Source organism: Muntiacus reevesi, chromosome 7, assembly GCF_963930625.1.
Source record: "Muntiacus reevesi chromosome 7, mMunRee1.1, whole genome shotgun sequence".
NCBI lineage: Eukaryota > Metazoa > Chordata > Mammalia > Artiodactyla > Cervidae > Muntiacus > Muntiacus reevesi.
The window spans coordinates 10651653-10667790 of NC_089255.1; the positions used below are offsets into that span (position 1 = coordinate 10651653).

Consider the following 16138-nt stretch of genomic DNA (forward strand, 5'->3'; position numbering starts at 1 on the left):
GTTTATCTTCCCAAGGAGCTTGGGCTTTCGTCCTAGAGCAGTGGAAAGCCACTGAAGTCTCTTAAGCATAGGCACGGCATGATCTGGGCCTTTGGGTTGAATTTCAGACAAAACAGACTTTGGCTAATGTAGGGGGAATTGTTCCTCTTCATAGTTTAAGATTTGTGGAGATAAAAGTTTCCTAGTTGAATAATCCAGGGGTCACTGACAAAGAACACACAGTTTATTGATTTGCAAATGTAAAAGGAGACTGGGGTTCAAAACGGCTTTTGAAATGGGCCGACTTTGTCTCCCATTCGGTCGCTCTGCTAGCAAGGAGGCCTTGAGCAAGCTAGGTAGGCATCCGAGCTCTTCGGAGCCAAACCAGCATCGCAGTTAAACCTACCGCAGCAGAGCTGGCGGGGGCATAGTGGCTAGTAGTAAGGGCTCTGCTCTGTAAGAAGATAGTTGTTAGGTTGGGTAAGTGCCCAGTGAGTAGCTCAGCTCGGCCCCAAACGTAAAACCTAACCGAACCCACTCCAGAGCAGAGGGCAGGGGCCGGGTGCCGCGAGAGCCCGCGCCCCTCGGAGCGGTGCCCGCCGACTGCCCAAAGGCCCGCCAGGAAGCTGCCTGGACTGGGGCGGGGAGGGCCGGGGAAACTGGCAGAGGCCGGGGAAGAGAGAAGCCGAGCCCGGGCCCGGCAGCTCGGTGGCGAAACCTCTTGACGCCTTCTATTTAAAGTCGCGGGGCCCACCCGCCCCCGGGAGGGAACCCGAGCCGCCGCGCCGGGCCGGAGGCGCCGTCAGAGGGAGAACAGCAGGCGCGGCGCGGGCGGCTCCGGCTCCAGCTCCGGCCCGGCAGGCGCGATGGAGAGCAGCGACGGCAGCCACGCCGCGGAGAGCACCCTCGGCTCCGACGAAGAGGAGACCCTGGCGCCGGACGCCGAGGAGCAGTCGGGGGGCGAGGAGGACGAGACGGCCGTGGAGTCGGAGTCGGAGTCGGAGCCGGACGCCAGGTACGCAGGTCCGGGGCGCGGCCGCCGGGGGCGGGCAGGCAAGGCGCGGGCCGACGCCGCACCCTCCCGCCCCTCCTAGGCGCCCGCATTCGCTTCCCTCGAGCTAAGCGCGCCTTCTCTGGGAGCGCTGCCTTCTGAGGAGCTTGAAGGGGCTCGCTGTCAGCTGGAGTGACAGGCTCGCCTGCAGCGCCGAGTTCACCCCTCCCCACCCCCTCCTCCTCCGTTACCAAACCCGCACCCCAGCCGCTCCTTGGGACGTGCTGCTCTTGTTTATTCCCGGGATTTACCTGGGACCTCCCTCACTGCACAGTTGTGCAGAAACGTTTGTATTTGTCCCAAAGCCTAGGAACAGTCTTTAAAGCCTGGGCTAGAGGTGAACAGGGTGTGGGGTGGGGGGCAGGCGGAGGCTTTTCTGGAAACTTCGAATGACTGGAGCTCCCCTGCATGTCTAGTGCTAAGTTGCTAGAAGATGACTTCGCTTTGGTACAAGGGCCCATATGTTCTCTGGAGAAAAGAAGTTTGAATTTTTGTCACCCCTGCTATTAAAATACTGCTGTTGTTTGATTTTTTGGTCGCAAACATTTCAGCACACGTGGATACAATTAGGAAATACTATATACAGATATAAGCCTCCCTCTAGATCCATCTCCCTGCCTTGTTTCTTGTAGCCTCTAAAATGAGAATAGTATCATCTCTTCTTGATTTGAATCTGGTTTTATTCTTCCTTGTTCTCTTTGAGTGTGGGGTTTTATTGGTTTTTCGTTTTGGGGTTTTCATTTGTTTGATTTTTGGTTCATTAGTCGTGTCCCTTCCTCAATCTGTTACTTCAGTAAATGGTTTGGTAGGTGACAGATGGCTGTGCATCACTGCAGAGAGCCCATGTCCCCCCAGGTAGGAGTGCCCCCGACGGAGACCAGCAGCACAGGAGCAGAAATCGCCCACAGAATGGCCGCTGAGGGTGAACTGTCCGTCAGATAAGTCTGGAATGTCGGTGGCATGTTTGCCAAGTGGGGAGCAGGCCCAATCCCTGCCCTCAAAGACTTTCTGGAAGAAGTTAGGGAACACTATGGGGACCGTGAGACGATGTGCTAGATAACATGAGCAAGGTGGGAAGGACAGCCCAGGGTGCTGTGCAAGGTCTGTGACTGCTGCCAACGTGGTGGGCATGAGTGGGCCCTGGGGAATGAGCCAGAGGTGCAGGAGGAGCCGCAGAAGAGAAGGCATCTGTGGGAGATTGGAGCAGGAGGGACGTGTGGTTCCTGGGCGGTACTGGGAAGGAACGTTTGCCAATCCTAGCCTTGATGGCCCTTTTCCCTTAGTGGTGTCCAGGATCCCCCATCCTTGCCCAACCAAAATTTGTGCGCAGAGAATCTGAAAACTTGTTTACTCTAAAATGTGAGCCGCTGGGACTTCCCTGGTGGTCCAGTGGTTAAGACTCCACTGCAGGGGGTGTAGGTTTGATCCCTGGTCAGGGAACAAGATCCCACATGCCTTGTGATGCACACCACCTCCCCCCCCCCCCCCCAATAATTAAAATGTGAGCAGCTGACAGCAGTTCAGAGTACCACTTTGGGGTTGCGTTGCCTTTTGACAGAGGTCAGGATCTTCAGGTAAAGAGTTGATTTATCTGCAGTAAGTTTCAGCCTGGTGTGACTAAGGATGGTAAGGTGGATACCAGGCCAAACAGAATGAGTAGAGTGGAGGGAAGCATGAGGGAAGAGGTAAGTGATGGTGGAGGTCTTGAAAACCATCCCATTTTAAAATTTTTGGATTTGATGACTTAAGTAACAAGAAATCAGTAAACTTCTGAACAGGATTTAGGAGAACTGCACTCAGTTCTTTTATTATTTCTGCACTCATTTCTATTATTGAGAAATGAGACTGACTGGCAGACTGAAAAGTTGGGTTAGAGGAGGACTCAGATCAGAAAAGCAGAAGCAGAAAGGAAATGTGTAGGGGTTACTCCAGAGTGGGGGTGAGGGGTAAGGAAGCGTCAGCTGTAGCTCATTTTAGGAGAGAGATGTTGGGCAGGAGGAACTCCTGGGAATTGGGAGTCCCTAAATTTCTTCTGCCTCAAAGTGTGATCAAAACCCAAAGCATTTTGGTGGGCATGAGTTTGCAAATATGGCCTAAAGTCCTTTCTTCTGAGACTAGAATTGAGAGCTTGGAGTATTCTCTAATTTATGGCAAGAATAAGAAGACAGTCTTCCTCTCAGCTCCTCCATTAAAGTTTTACAATTAAGCGAGGGTTCCCTCACTGTTTATCAGGCTAGGTGCTAAGTGTTTACATATGTTTTCTCATTTTATCTTACCTATTTTAAAAAATGTTTTAATGAATTAATCCACCTATTTGGCTGTGCTAGCTCTTAGTTGTGGCCTGTGGGATCTTTTACTTGTGGCTTTTAGTTGTGGCATGTGAGCTCTTAGTTATGGCATTTGGGATCTAGTTCCCTGACCAGCGATTGAACACCAGCCCCCTGCACTCGCACCGTAGAGTGCCAGCCAGTGGACCACCAAGGAAGTCCCTGTTTCTCATTTTAAGCCCTCCCAGCCACACTGTGAGGTAACCGTCCTGTTACATGTGAGAAAACCCAGGCTTTACATATTTACTGAGGCATAAGGCAGGAGAATGCTGGGTCTGTTTCCTGTCAGCCGCTGTTGGACTTCCACCACCTTCCTTCTTTTGGAGGAGAGACAGCTCCTTGCAATAAGGAAACTTGAATGGCTCCAACTAGCTTTTACATGGAAAGGTTATCAGAGGAAAAGGAAAGATCTCTTTTGGAATATCAGTGGAAGTTTTTCTCTTCTGGAATGGAAACATTGTTTGCATTTCTTTAAGCGATCAGAACTATTTGCAGAAGATGAATTGCAAACAGATTTATTTAAATTGAGAGTTACATGAAAGTAACTGAATGGAAATAGCTTAAATAATAACAGAATGATTGATTATGACATCTCTTTGATGTGGAATTGTTAAGCTATTTTTAAAATGTTACTTATGGAAAGTTCTAACATTATGGCAAGCACATATATTGAATTTGAAAAAAATTTTGTATAATTTAGAATCTCACTATAAAGTAAATTATGTATTGGAAAAAGGCTTAAAGGGTTAGTAAAGGTTAACATAATAAATAGCGTAATAAAGGTTATGGTAACTTACTAACCTTAAGGTTAAAAAAAGTTAGTAATGGTTGTCTCTGAGTGATGAGATAATGTCAACTCAACTTTTGTTTTTATCTGTATTTTTTGTTGTTTCTCTAATGAACAGAGAGTGCACTTTATTATCAGAAAAAAACCTTCACTTTTTAAAATTCAAGAGATACAAAGCATCATCTGCTTGTGTATCTTTTCTTTGTCCTTTCAGAAATAATATATAGAATTATCTATAGCCACCTTTGAATCCTGGGGGAGAAATCACCTTTAATTTTAAAGTACAAAAAAGATAACCATTACACACGCCAGTACTTATACCGGATCAGAGAGTTATCTTTCTGATGTATCACTCAGTGATACTAATATTGTTGGCAGGGAGAAGCCTGAGTGGAAACTCTGTTTTGCCATTCCATCATGGGCAAATTCTCCATCCTCTCTGACCCCCGTATTTCTCATCTGTAAAACAGGGTAATTTTACAGATGTATGCAAAGGGGTAATTAGTGATAATTCATAATTCATAAAGTTGTCATAGGATTAAATAAACTATATGGACATGTGTGAGAGTGCTTTGCCTTTAGTAGGTTCCCAGTAAGTTGTAGTTTCTTATATCCCTTCAGAGGAATCATTGGCAGTAAAGCTACCTTCTCTCCACCATTCATCAATGAGGGGTGAAAGATATCTCTATTTTCAACATGAGAAATGGTCCTATTCCACTTGGCTTTCCTGTATTCATTCATTCGCTAAACATTCATGGAATGCCTGCTTATAGCCATGGACCATGATGGGGAAACAAACATTACTAAAATTCCGTTACTGTCCTCAAGAATAGTCATAGTCTAGGTGGAGAAACAGATGAACATAATTACGTCATTAACTGTTAAATAAAATTTAAAGAAGGAAAGGTCTGTATGAAATACCTCAGAGTAGGTGGGAAGTCCTTGGGTCTGTCTTGCCTAGAGGGATCGGGGAAAGCTTCATCCTGGACCTTTGTAGCAGCATCTTCAATCATAATGAAGTGCCCAGAGGGCTCATTGATTGTCAGTGTGAGAAAAAGATTTTCATATTGCTAAAACTTCATACAAAATTTGTATGTTAAAAGCATCTCTATAAAACCTGCAGGATTTGAGAGCTAGGAGAGGCTATAGAAACATCTTTCCCCAACCAACCCTTTTACACTCAGAAACTGAGTGTCAGGGGATATTTGTTTGAAGTCACATAACCTTTTAGCCGCAGAATTAGGACTAGATCCAGGTGTCTGGACTTCAATGTTCATTTGTTGATTCTTTCAGCGACTATGTATTGAACTCCTACTATGTGCCAGGCACATACCAGGCACAAAAGATACAGTAGTGAGCAAAATGAACCAAATAAGTGCCTGCCCTCCTGGGGGTGGCTTTCCAGGTTGGAGAAACAAAAACAAATGTGTAGTATGTCAGGTGGCATTAAGCGATAGGAGGACAAATACAGCAGAGAAGGGTTATGCTATTTTGGATCAGGCGGTGAAAAAAGCCTCTGTGAGGAGGTGACGTTTGAGTAGAGACTGAAGAATGAGTATTCTAGTTAAAGAGAGAGCTGGTGCGAGGCGCTGGGGCAGGAATGCTTGTGGCTTGTTTGAGGAACACGGGGCGGTCAGGTTGCTGGGGCAGATGTACTTGGGGAGAGTAATGGGAAATGGGTCTAAAAGGTGGTGGGGCTGCAGATCATGTAGGACTTTGTAGGCCGTGGTAAGGTCTGCACATTTTGTTCTGAGTAAAATAGGAAGCTGGGTTCTGCCTACCATACCACTCAGAGTTCAGAAAAGAAAAACCTAGTGAGGGCAGTGTCCCATTAAATAGTAAGCATCTCTGTATATTCATATACTCACTGAATACCTGCTGCGTGCCAAACGCTATACTAAATGTTCGAAGTTTATGGTCTCCAGTGTGGAGGGAGATATGTAAATAGACATTCATGATTTTTGTATTTTGTGACTGTAGTCTGACGAAGCCTGGCTTTTGGTCTCTCTCACTGATCACTGGGGCTTCCCTTGTGGCTCAGACGGTAAAGAAACCGCCTGCAATGCAGGAGACCCAGGTTTGATCCCTGGGTCAGGAAGATCCCCTGGAGAAGGGATGGCAACCTACTCCAGTATTCTAGCCTGGGAAGTCTCATGGATAGAGGAACCTAGCACGCTACATTGCATGGGGTCGCAAAGAATTGGACACGACTAAGTGACTAACTCTTTCACAAATCACTTGGACATTTTTCAGAATTTTTGTTTTGGATCTTTTCTGTTGGTCAATTTTATTTCTGTATTTAAGCACAGAGGATTTTTGCTGAAACAGTACCTAAAACGTAAAAATTACCTTCATTTGTAGCTTAGCCAGTGCCTGTTTAAAAAGGTCAGCAAAGCTGACAGAATTAAAATTATTAGTGACATTTATGTTGAATTAATCTTTATAAGAAACAAACCAATCGGAAGGTGAGGCGAGTTTGTAAATGGTTTTTGTTATCAGTGTGGAGCACTCTGTGGCCATGTATCTATTTATATGATGTCTCCCACTGCTGTGCTTACCTAGGTGTTTTGACAAGGGTGTTATTTGAGACAGCCCTCTTTTGAGGTCAGTGGAAAGGGCTGAGACAGGACGGGTGACTGCTTAGGATGCCAGAGACTGAGGGAGGAGAGAAGATAAAACAGAGGCTCTTGGAGCCAGGAATTGAAGAGCTATTTAAGTGTTGGCTGCACGGGTATTACATGCCCTTGGTGAGACTTTGACTTAATATGGGGGACTACAGAAAGAGCTGGATGTGTCTTTTCCTTTGAAACAGCAAACCTACTAAAATGTAGCACATTAACCGATAGAATTTTCCCGAAAAAAATAAAAGGTGTCTTATATTCCTGGCATATTCCGAACCTAGACTCAATGAAAGCCTTGACTCATTTCAGATAGTTAACCAAGTCTCCCTTCCTTCCTACTCCAAAACTTAGAGAATCCAATATTTCTATTGGATAATAAAATCACTATAATGTGAATCACATGTGTAATTTAAAAATTTTAATTTAAATTTATATTAAAAAGTAAAAAGAAAAAGGTGAAATTAATTTTAATATTTATTTAACTCAATATCCAAAGTATTATCATTTCAGCATGTAATCAATATAAAAACTATTAATGGGATATTTTATTTTTTATATGCAAAGTCTTAAAATGTGTGTTTTACATTTATAGCACATCTCAGTTCTTGCCCCTCCAACTCCCTCACCCCCAGAGCGACGTTTCAAGTGACCAGGAGCCGCAGGTGGCTAGTGGATACCGTACTGGACAAGAATGAGCCGGATAATACCTAGAAACCCACTAACTTTACTGCGAACCCAGAGAACTGTTCCTTGATGACAAATTCTATATGCTTAGCCTTGTGGTAGGCATGAGGGGCCTAAGTGATTGGGTGGCACAATTCCTTCCAAAGAAGCTCACAGCCTGGTGAGGAGAAGCAGTTAATTCCAACACAATGGCATAAGCACTACACTAAGGACATTAACAAATGAATAGAGAAAAGACATGAATTCTTCTTAAAGCGACATGTAGAAAGATTCTGCCCAGGCGATACTGAAGCTAGGCGGGAAGATGTTCCAGACACAATGTGTGATTACATATCCTTTAGTTCCTGGTTCTGGCTCTTGTGCTAATTCCTGCTCTGTCTCGGCTTTCTTTTCTTCATCCAGAATCACTCAGGACCTTCAGGACTGGGAATGTTTGTTGAAATAATGAGTTAACATCCTGAATAAATGAGTAAATGGATGAGTAGGTGAATGCAAGTCATCCAGACTCCCTCAAGAAGCACATTTAGGTGGGCTGTTGAACCTGTTAGATTAGGTAGACTTTCATTACTTGCTGACCATTCATTTTTCAATTGACAACAGCCAGGGACTCTGGAAACACAATAGCTTGGAGGGGACAGTGATAAGTACCAAGGATTGTTCAATTAGGATGTCTGTGGTTATCATTTCCCCCTTCTGTGACTTGTTGGGAAGCCTCCCCTAGACTAATCCTTGAGCCAGATCATAGATGGATGGATAAGAATAGGCTTTACTCTTTGCCCAGAGAAAAGTCCTCTGTTAAGGCAACTGAAATGTACTCAGTTCCAAAATTCCACGTCCTGATCTGATAAAGTCTAAGATATATGGGAAGATTAATTGATGCTGCCAAACTCTAAACACTCAAAGCCCTCTCATGGAGCCACTACTATGTTTTCTTAGTTTGGGTAAACTTCTTTTTACAAAAAAAAAAAAAAAAATCCATAGCTAAGCAGAAAGTTTCATTGATCACAAATTTCTTCTTATTGTCTGAGTTCACTAAGGCACTTAAAATTGTTGAGTTGTAAATGAAATCAATTTCCACCTGTTATGAATTTGTAAAATTGACATTTATTAAGCGGAATATACAGTGCTGGATGGTGAGCAGCAGTTCAGCAAAAAAACTGCAAGAGAAATCAAACTAGAGAAGTTTACTACCCACAAATTGTGGAGGAAGTGCATGGCATACCTCTAGGGACCACACGGGGAGGTCAAGGTAGAGAGAAAGGCAGAATCCGAGGTACATGCCTTTGTGGTTTGGGTAGAATGGTTTGGGTTCTTGGACTAAGGTTGGAGCTGTGAATTTAAACCAAAATGAATGGGATTTTGGTTAACTTCACAGGGGTCTTTTCTAAGGTGTGCATAAGGAGAAGGCCCTGGAAGGAGGGGGTGATGATTGATCACAAGAACTGTTGGGAAAGTCATATCAGAAATTTACTCTGAGGACTGTCTCCAGGGCATGTCCTTGCATGAGGAGGTTGTTATCAGTTTAAGGCCCCTTCAGGCCACTTGGAACAAAATGGATGCAGGAGCAGCAATGCCACAGTGTAGCTTTGCCAAATTTGAGGCACCTTGAATTTCAGAAATGTATTTACTATAAGAAAAGGCTTATTCATTCAACAAATAATTTTTGAGGGCCTATTGTGTGCAAAGCAAAGTAAATTAGACCTGGAATGGTTTTGGAGAAGACTCTTTAGAGTCCCTTGGACGGCAAGGAGATCAAACCAGTCAATCCTAAAGGAAATAAACACTGAATATTCATTGGAGAGACTGATGCTAAAGCTGAAACTCCAATACTTTGGCCACCTGATGTGAAGAACTGGCTGATTGGAAAAGACCCTGATGCTGGGGAAGATTAAAGCCAGGAGAAGTAGGGGATGACTTAGGATGAGATGGTTGGATGGCATCACTGACTCAATGGACATGAATCTGAGAAAACACATCTGAGCAAACTCAGTGAGGTAGTGAAGCTCCAGGAAGCCTGGTGAGCTGCAGTCCATGGGGTATAGAGAGTCAGACATGACTTGGTGACTGAACAACAACAACAATGACAACAACTGGAAGAGTGAAGAAAACAGAGTTCCTAACCTTTAGAATTTGGTCTCTGGAGAGGGCAGACATGAAACAAATACTTTCACAAGTGAATGTGTTGGTAAAATGAATTGGGCCTGGAGAGCAGAGGCAGGATTCTGATAGGATACTGGTCCTTCAAGTCCTAGTCTCTGAAGCCTCCTTGCTCATTGCCCTGGGAGTTTTCTGTCAGTCTCCAAGTCATCTTGAGAAGATAGCAACTTCTCTATCTGCCTATAGCAGAAGGTGTCATTGCCCTGTGGTCCAAATACTGCAGGAAAGCCTGGCTGCTGATGATACTAATGCTAGACAGGACTTTAGCACCATTTCCCTGACCTGTTTATGCTTCTGATGAGTGAACAAGAGACCCAGAGAGGGAAGGGAAACCAACATCAACTCAAGGAATAGATCGTCTGTTCCATGCATGGTCACTTGTTAGTGTGGGTTATTTCCACAGTAGCTCTATGATAGAGGTATTGTTTTCACCCCCATTTGATGGACGAGAAAAGGGAAACTGAGAAATTTTGAGTAATTTACCTAACGTCAGATGGCTAATAAGTATACTAGGATTATGACCCTAGTCTATTGGCAGAGCCAGTGCTGGAACTCTCATGATGAGTTCAGTGCTCATCTCAAGACTGTACACACATCTGTTTGTATTCGCCAATTTCTTTTTTTTATTAGTGTATAAATTTACTTTTTAAAAATATTTATTTCAATTTATTTCTCCTTTTAAAAGCAAAGCAGGAAAGTCCCAGATAATCTATGTAGTAGCTAATCCTAACTAGCACCTCAGCTATATTAAGTTTCCTAATATGTAATAGGGAGAGTAGGACTTACGTTTAAAAATAGATGTTAGGCAATCCTGTGTGCTTGAATTTTCATAAGGTCAGACATAGCAACACCAAAATAACTTTGCTGCATGTTCTATGGGATCATATGATAAATGTTTAATAGATGTTTACTTATAATATCTTTAAAATTCAGATTCTTTGTTTAAAAGACAGAATTTGTATTTGATTTAGCATGATACACTCTGAAATTTTCATATCTAGTATTTTTTTTTTCCTCAAGACAGAATGAGGAGAGAGAGTGAGACAACAGTCTGTCTTTTCTTAGAGTTTTGGGATCTCCATGAAGGACTTCAGTAACTTGTGTCTTAATCCAGCACCATTTTGGGCATAACCCAGATTACAATGCAGAAACACTTGATATGGTTGAAAAGACCTGGTTTACATTCTGGCTCTGCCATTTATCAGCCATGTGACTTGGGGCAAGATAACCTCTCTTGGAACCCCGTAGCTTCCAAGGCCTACCTGACCTGCTTACTTCTGGCTCATCTTGTACCCTTCCTCTATGTTCACTGCATTCCAGCCACGCTGGCTTCTTTCTGAACCGCCTGTGTGCTGTCCTCAGCCTGTTCCTGCATCCTGGAACTTGCTGTTTTCTCTTCCTGGGACCCTTCTTCCCCAAATCCACTTCAGCGCAAATGTCCCTTTCTTAAAGAGGCAGCACGCTAGACAGCCTGCCTAGCGGGCTGTCTTCACATCTTTTGCCATCCCATTGTTCACTATGTCACATTCCTCTTCATGGCACCTATCACTATATGAGTGGTATCTTTCTGTGTATTTGTTGGGTTTTGCTACCACTAGAGTGGAAGCTACATGAGGGCAGGGGTCTTGCTTCTCTTCTCTGCTGCATTTCCAGCAGCTGGAGCAAAGTGTTAGGCACACCGCAGGTTCTTAAGAAATGGTGTTAGGCGAGTGGTTTGCACAACAAAATGTTTTACTCCAGGATCTCAGGTCTCCTCCTCTCAGATGGATACCCTGTAGGTGTCGAGCAGCTTGCTCTTAGGTGCCAAAACAGGGGCATGGAGAATGAGAAATGAGAGTGGGCTCTGAATTTGGAAAATGAAAGTCAATAGGAGAGGTTAATGGTGTAGAAATGCAAATGTCTTTGAGAAAGTTGATAGCATCTATTTTAGGTTGAATTCCCTTCGGGACAAATCCCTTCACATGTAGACTCTAAGAGAATGTCTTGGGAGGAGAGGGGGCCAGGAGGGGGAAGTGAGTGCTTAGAAGAGGAGTGAGCGGGCGCTGAATGCGGACTGGCACTGTGGCTGTGCCGCGTCTGTCCTGCTCAGAGGAGAGAGCTGTCGGCATAGCTGCAGAAGGCAGCGTCCTCCAGACTCTCGGCCTCAGATCACTTGCGACCCTGAGAGGGAGTGATACTCTTATTCCCGAGACTCCAGGATACAGGAGACGCATGGGGATGGGGAGAAAGCATACACAAACTTAGCAGTGTTGATATCTGAACTAAAGTTGCCTGATAGCCAAATGTGTAATTCAGTTGGCCTAAAACTGTGCAACTCACATTGGGGCTTGAACCTGTGGGTCGGGACTCAAGCCCAGCCAAAACTCAGATTGGGATTTGAACCCCTGTCTTTTGCTGAGATCACACACTTGGTCTCAGGACTTGCTGAAGTTCAGGTGCATTGTCTCAGTACAGAAGGAATTCATCGAGACACAAAGTGATAGGTAAGAAGTAGGTTCATTTAGAGATACACAGTTCATAGACAGAATGCAGTGCATCTCAAAGGTGAGGTATGGGGTGGTTGGTTTTTTGGGGTTGGATAATTTCACAGGCTAATGAGTGGGAGGATTATTCTAGCTATCTGGGAGAAGGGGTGGAGATTTCCAGGATTTGGCCACCATTCACTCTTTGGCCTTTTATGGTCAGCCTTGAAACTGCCATGGCATTGATGAGTGTGTCATTTAATGTGTTAATGTATTACAATGAGCATATAATGAGGCTCAAGATCTACTGGGAGTCGAATCTTTCTCCATCTTGGACCTAGTTGGGTATAACCAGTTTATGTTGCATCCTCAAGGGCTATGTCATTCTTTTAAAGATTGTGCCCTGCCCTCTTCTCTCCTGTTTCAGGCTGATAGAATCAGGACTCTTATTTTATTTACATATTTGATGCTTTGAAGGAAAATCCTCATGGAATCCCTGGATAGCAACCTAGATTGTTGACAGGGAGATGCAGGACCAAGGCAGAGGACTGCCAGCATCAGTCAGGGCCTTATCATCTGAATAACTTACAATATTCAACAACCTACTTTATCTTGGTGGAAAATGGCAAGAAATGGCAGCCACTTCTTAAGGTGATTCTGTTTCTCTTTGCTCCAGTTCCTACTTGCTGCTCAACCTGCTAAAATTTCCACTTGTCAATCCCCTAAATTGCCGTGGAACTGAGTTTGCATAGTTTAAGAATTTAAAATCATGAATTCAGAAACCCAAGCTTTAGTAACAATACTGCCACTGAACAAGTGCCTTATGTAAGCAGAGCCTTAAGTAAGTGATTTTCTCTAGGTGAGGGTGCTGCCTTGGGTTCCAGAGTCTGTCAGTCAGGGTTTTCAGTTGCAATAGAAATTACCTGTGACAGATTTAAGGAGAAAATGGTTTTATTCGAAGAATATTGGTAGCTCACAGAGTCATAAGAACTATGGAAAAGTAGGTTTAGGTATTCAGGAACGACCTATAAAGCATGCCTTAAAACTGATCCAGTGAACTATACAACATAATTATAAAAAAGACAAATAATCCAGCTTAAAAATGGGCAAAGGATCTGAATCAACAGTTCTCCAAGGAAGATATACAAATAAGCACATGGAAAGATGCTCACCATCATTAGCTATCAGGGAAATACAAATCAGAACCACAGTAAGGTACTACTTCATACCTACTTGAGTGACTGTAATAAAAAAGATAAATAATAACAAGTGTTGATGAGAATATGGAAAAATCAGAATCCCCATATGCAAAATGCATAATGCAACATGGTGCAACTGCTTTGGTAAACAATCTGGCAATTCCTCAAACAGTTACACATAGAGTTACCATATGACCCAGCAATTCCACTTCTAGATAAATATGAAGAGGACGCATATGTCCACATAAAAACTTGTACATAAGTGCTCCTAGCAGCAGATTCATAATGGTCAAAAAGTGCAAATACCTGAAATCCTCATCAACTATTGAATGAATAAAGAAAATGTGGTATATTCATCAATGGAATGTTATTCAACCATAAAAAGGAATAAAATACTGAGTTTTGATAAAACATGGAACAATGAACTTTGAAAACAGTATGCTATGTGAAAGGAGGCAGACACAAAGGATCACAGATTGTATATTTCCATTTATGTGAAATGTCCAGAATAGGCAAATCTTTGGAGACAGAAAGTAGGTTAGAGGTTCCGTAGAGGGAGATCAGGGAGGAATTATAGGATGATACTTAAGGGATGTGGGGTTAATTTTAAGGTAATGTAAATGTTTAAACTTGATTGTGGTTATGGTTGCACAACTCTGAATATACTAAAAGCCAGTGAATTACACACTTTAAGTGGGTGAATTGTATGGTACGTGAGTTTTATCACAATAAAGCTGTTGTTTGTTTTAGAACAGTTTTCTGGTAAGGAAGCAGTTGTCATTACTGTTGGGCGCTAAATGTCATGGTTTGTACTGTTGCTGCTTCCATCCCAGCAGCTCGATATGGCCCCAGCTCTCACCTCCACATTTCTTTTTTCTTGGGGATGGTCTTGATCCCTGTCTCCTGTACAGTGTCACGAACCTCCGTCCATAATTCATCAGGCACTCTATCAGACCTAGTCCCTTAAATCTATTTCTCACTTTCCACTGAATAATCGTAAGGGATTTGATTTAGGTCATATCTGAATGATCTAGTGGTTTTCCCTACTTTCCTCAATTTAAGTCTGAATTTGGCAATAAGGAGTTCATGATCTGAGCCACAGTCAGCTCTCCGTCTTGATTTTGCTGACTACATAGAGTCCATCCTAAGGGAAATCAGTCCTGAATATTTATTGGAAGGACTGATGTTGAAGCTGAAACTCCAGTACTTTAGCTACCTGATGCGAAGAGCTGACTCATTTGAAAGACCCTGATGCTGGGAAAGATTGAGGGCAGGAGGAGAAGGGGACGACAGAGGATGAGATAGTTGGATGGCATCACCGATTCAATGGACATGAGTTTGAATAAACTCCGGGAGTTGGTGATGGACAGGAAAGCCTGGCATGCTGTAGTCCATGGGGTCGCAAAGAATCGGACACGACTAAACGACTGAACTGAACTGAACTGACCTTTTTCCATTCAATATCAGCTGAATCTGACTACCCCTGTTTATTCTAGCTTTAACTTTCCATTTTATGATAAAAACAAACATGTCTATCATTTAGGCTCTGCTTTGGGGTCTCAAAGCCCTATTAAAATCTGTTAACTATCTGTTTACTATTATCAGAAAATTAATTACCTTCTAATTAATTTAGAAGGACTGACTTCTAGGTGTCCTCCTCTGGACAGTTGTGTTCCAACTCACAAGATGGGCTACTCTGATCCTGGTCAGGGGGAGAAATGAGACTCAATTAATGTCAGATTCTCTTTTCTGGTAATTTAGAAATGGAGACACAGATTCTGTTTAGCTAGTTTTTGAAGAGAAGGGTTTGAAGACAGGTCTCAACTTTTTTGGAGGTCTATTCGATGTTATTTTGATCTTTTAAATATTTTGTCATAGAATATTGGTTGTTATGTTTTTGAAGATTATTAGTTTATTTTTCTGTTAGTCAAAAAGAAAGATTTTAAATGTACGTTTGTAAGCTGTCCAAGAAGAACATTAGCTAAAATTGCTAAGCATAATTTGGTGTCTGGGATGGTATGCAGGAAAAAAAAAAAAGATATTTAATGCTAAATAAATAAAGCTATCTGTCGGGGCAGGGAGCCAGAGTATAGTAGTCCATTCTTGTACACAGGGGATATTTTCCATGACCCACAGTGGTTCCCTGAAATCACAGATAGTACTGAACCCTATTACATGCTATGTTTTTTTCTATATACACACATAATTTATAAATTAGGCACAGTAAGAGATTAACAATAACTAATAACAAATAGAACAGTTACAACAACATACTGTAATAAGTTGTGTGAATGTGATCTCTTTCTCAAAATACCTTTTTTAAAAACAAGCGTATTCCCTTATTTGGCTGTGTCGTGGCCTGAGGATCTCCATGGCGCCCGGCAGGATCTTTCGCTGGGGTCATGGACTGTCTGGGGGTGGCAATCTCAAAGTGTCTTACTGCATTACATTCACTCTTCTTGTGCTCCTGTGAGATGGTAAAGTGCCTGTGACATGAGACAAAGGGATGTAGATGCTCCGACACTGTGATGGAGGCTACCCTAGACCTGACACTATGTCAGAAGGAGCATCGTCGGCTTTGGGTGGTCCTGGGTCATGGAGCTGGGGTGATGCTGGCGGTTGGGCATCAGGAGCAAATGATGTCTGCGTGGGGTGGGATGGAGCGGGGTGCTGCAAAATTTGATCATGCTGCTGTGAATGGTATGCAGTTGGAAACTCAATTCTGAAATTTTCCTTTTGATATTTTTGGACCATCAGTGACTGTCGGTAGCTGAAACATAGAAAGGGAGACTGTGGATGAGGAAGGACTTCTGTGTAGAGGGTGGATTTTGAGGAGATCCTTTACAGAGAGGAAGGCTAGGTCTCTGAATA

The 16138-nt window shown here is 43.2% G+C and overlaps 1 protein-coding gene across 1 annotated transcript in view; it reads left to right on the forward strand.

The window, feature by feature from the left end:
* Positions 1–782: 782 nt before the first annotated feature.
* Positions 783–16138, forward strand: part of CMYA5 (cardiomyopathy associated 5) — a 96608-nt gene continuing 81252 nt past the window's right edge. Inside the window, exon 1 of the mRNA XM_065940076.1 lies at positions 783–994. Within this exon, the coding sequence (XP_065796148.1) occupies positions 846–994 (149 nt within the window). The 5' untranslated portion in view covers positions 783–845. The remainder of the gene's footprint in view (positions 995–16138) is intronic.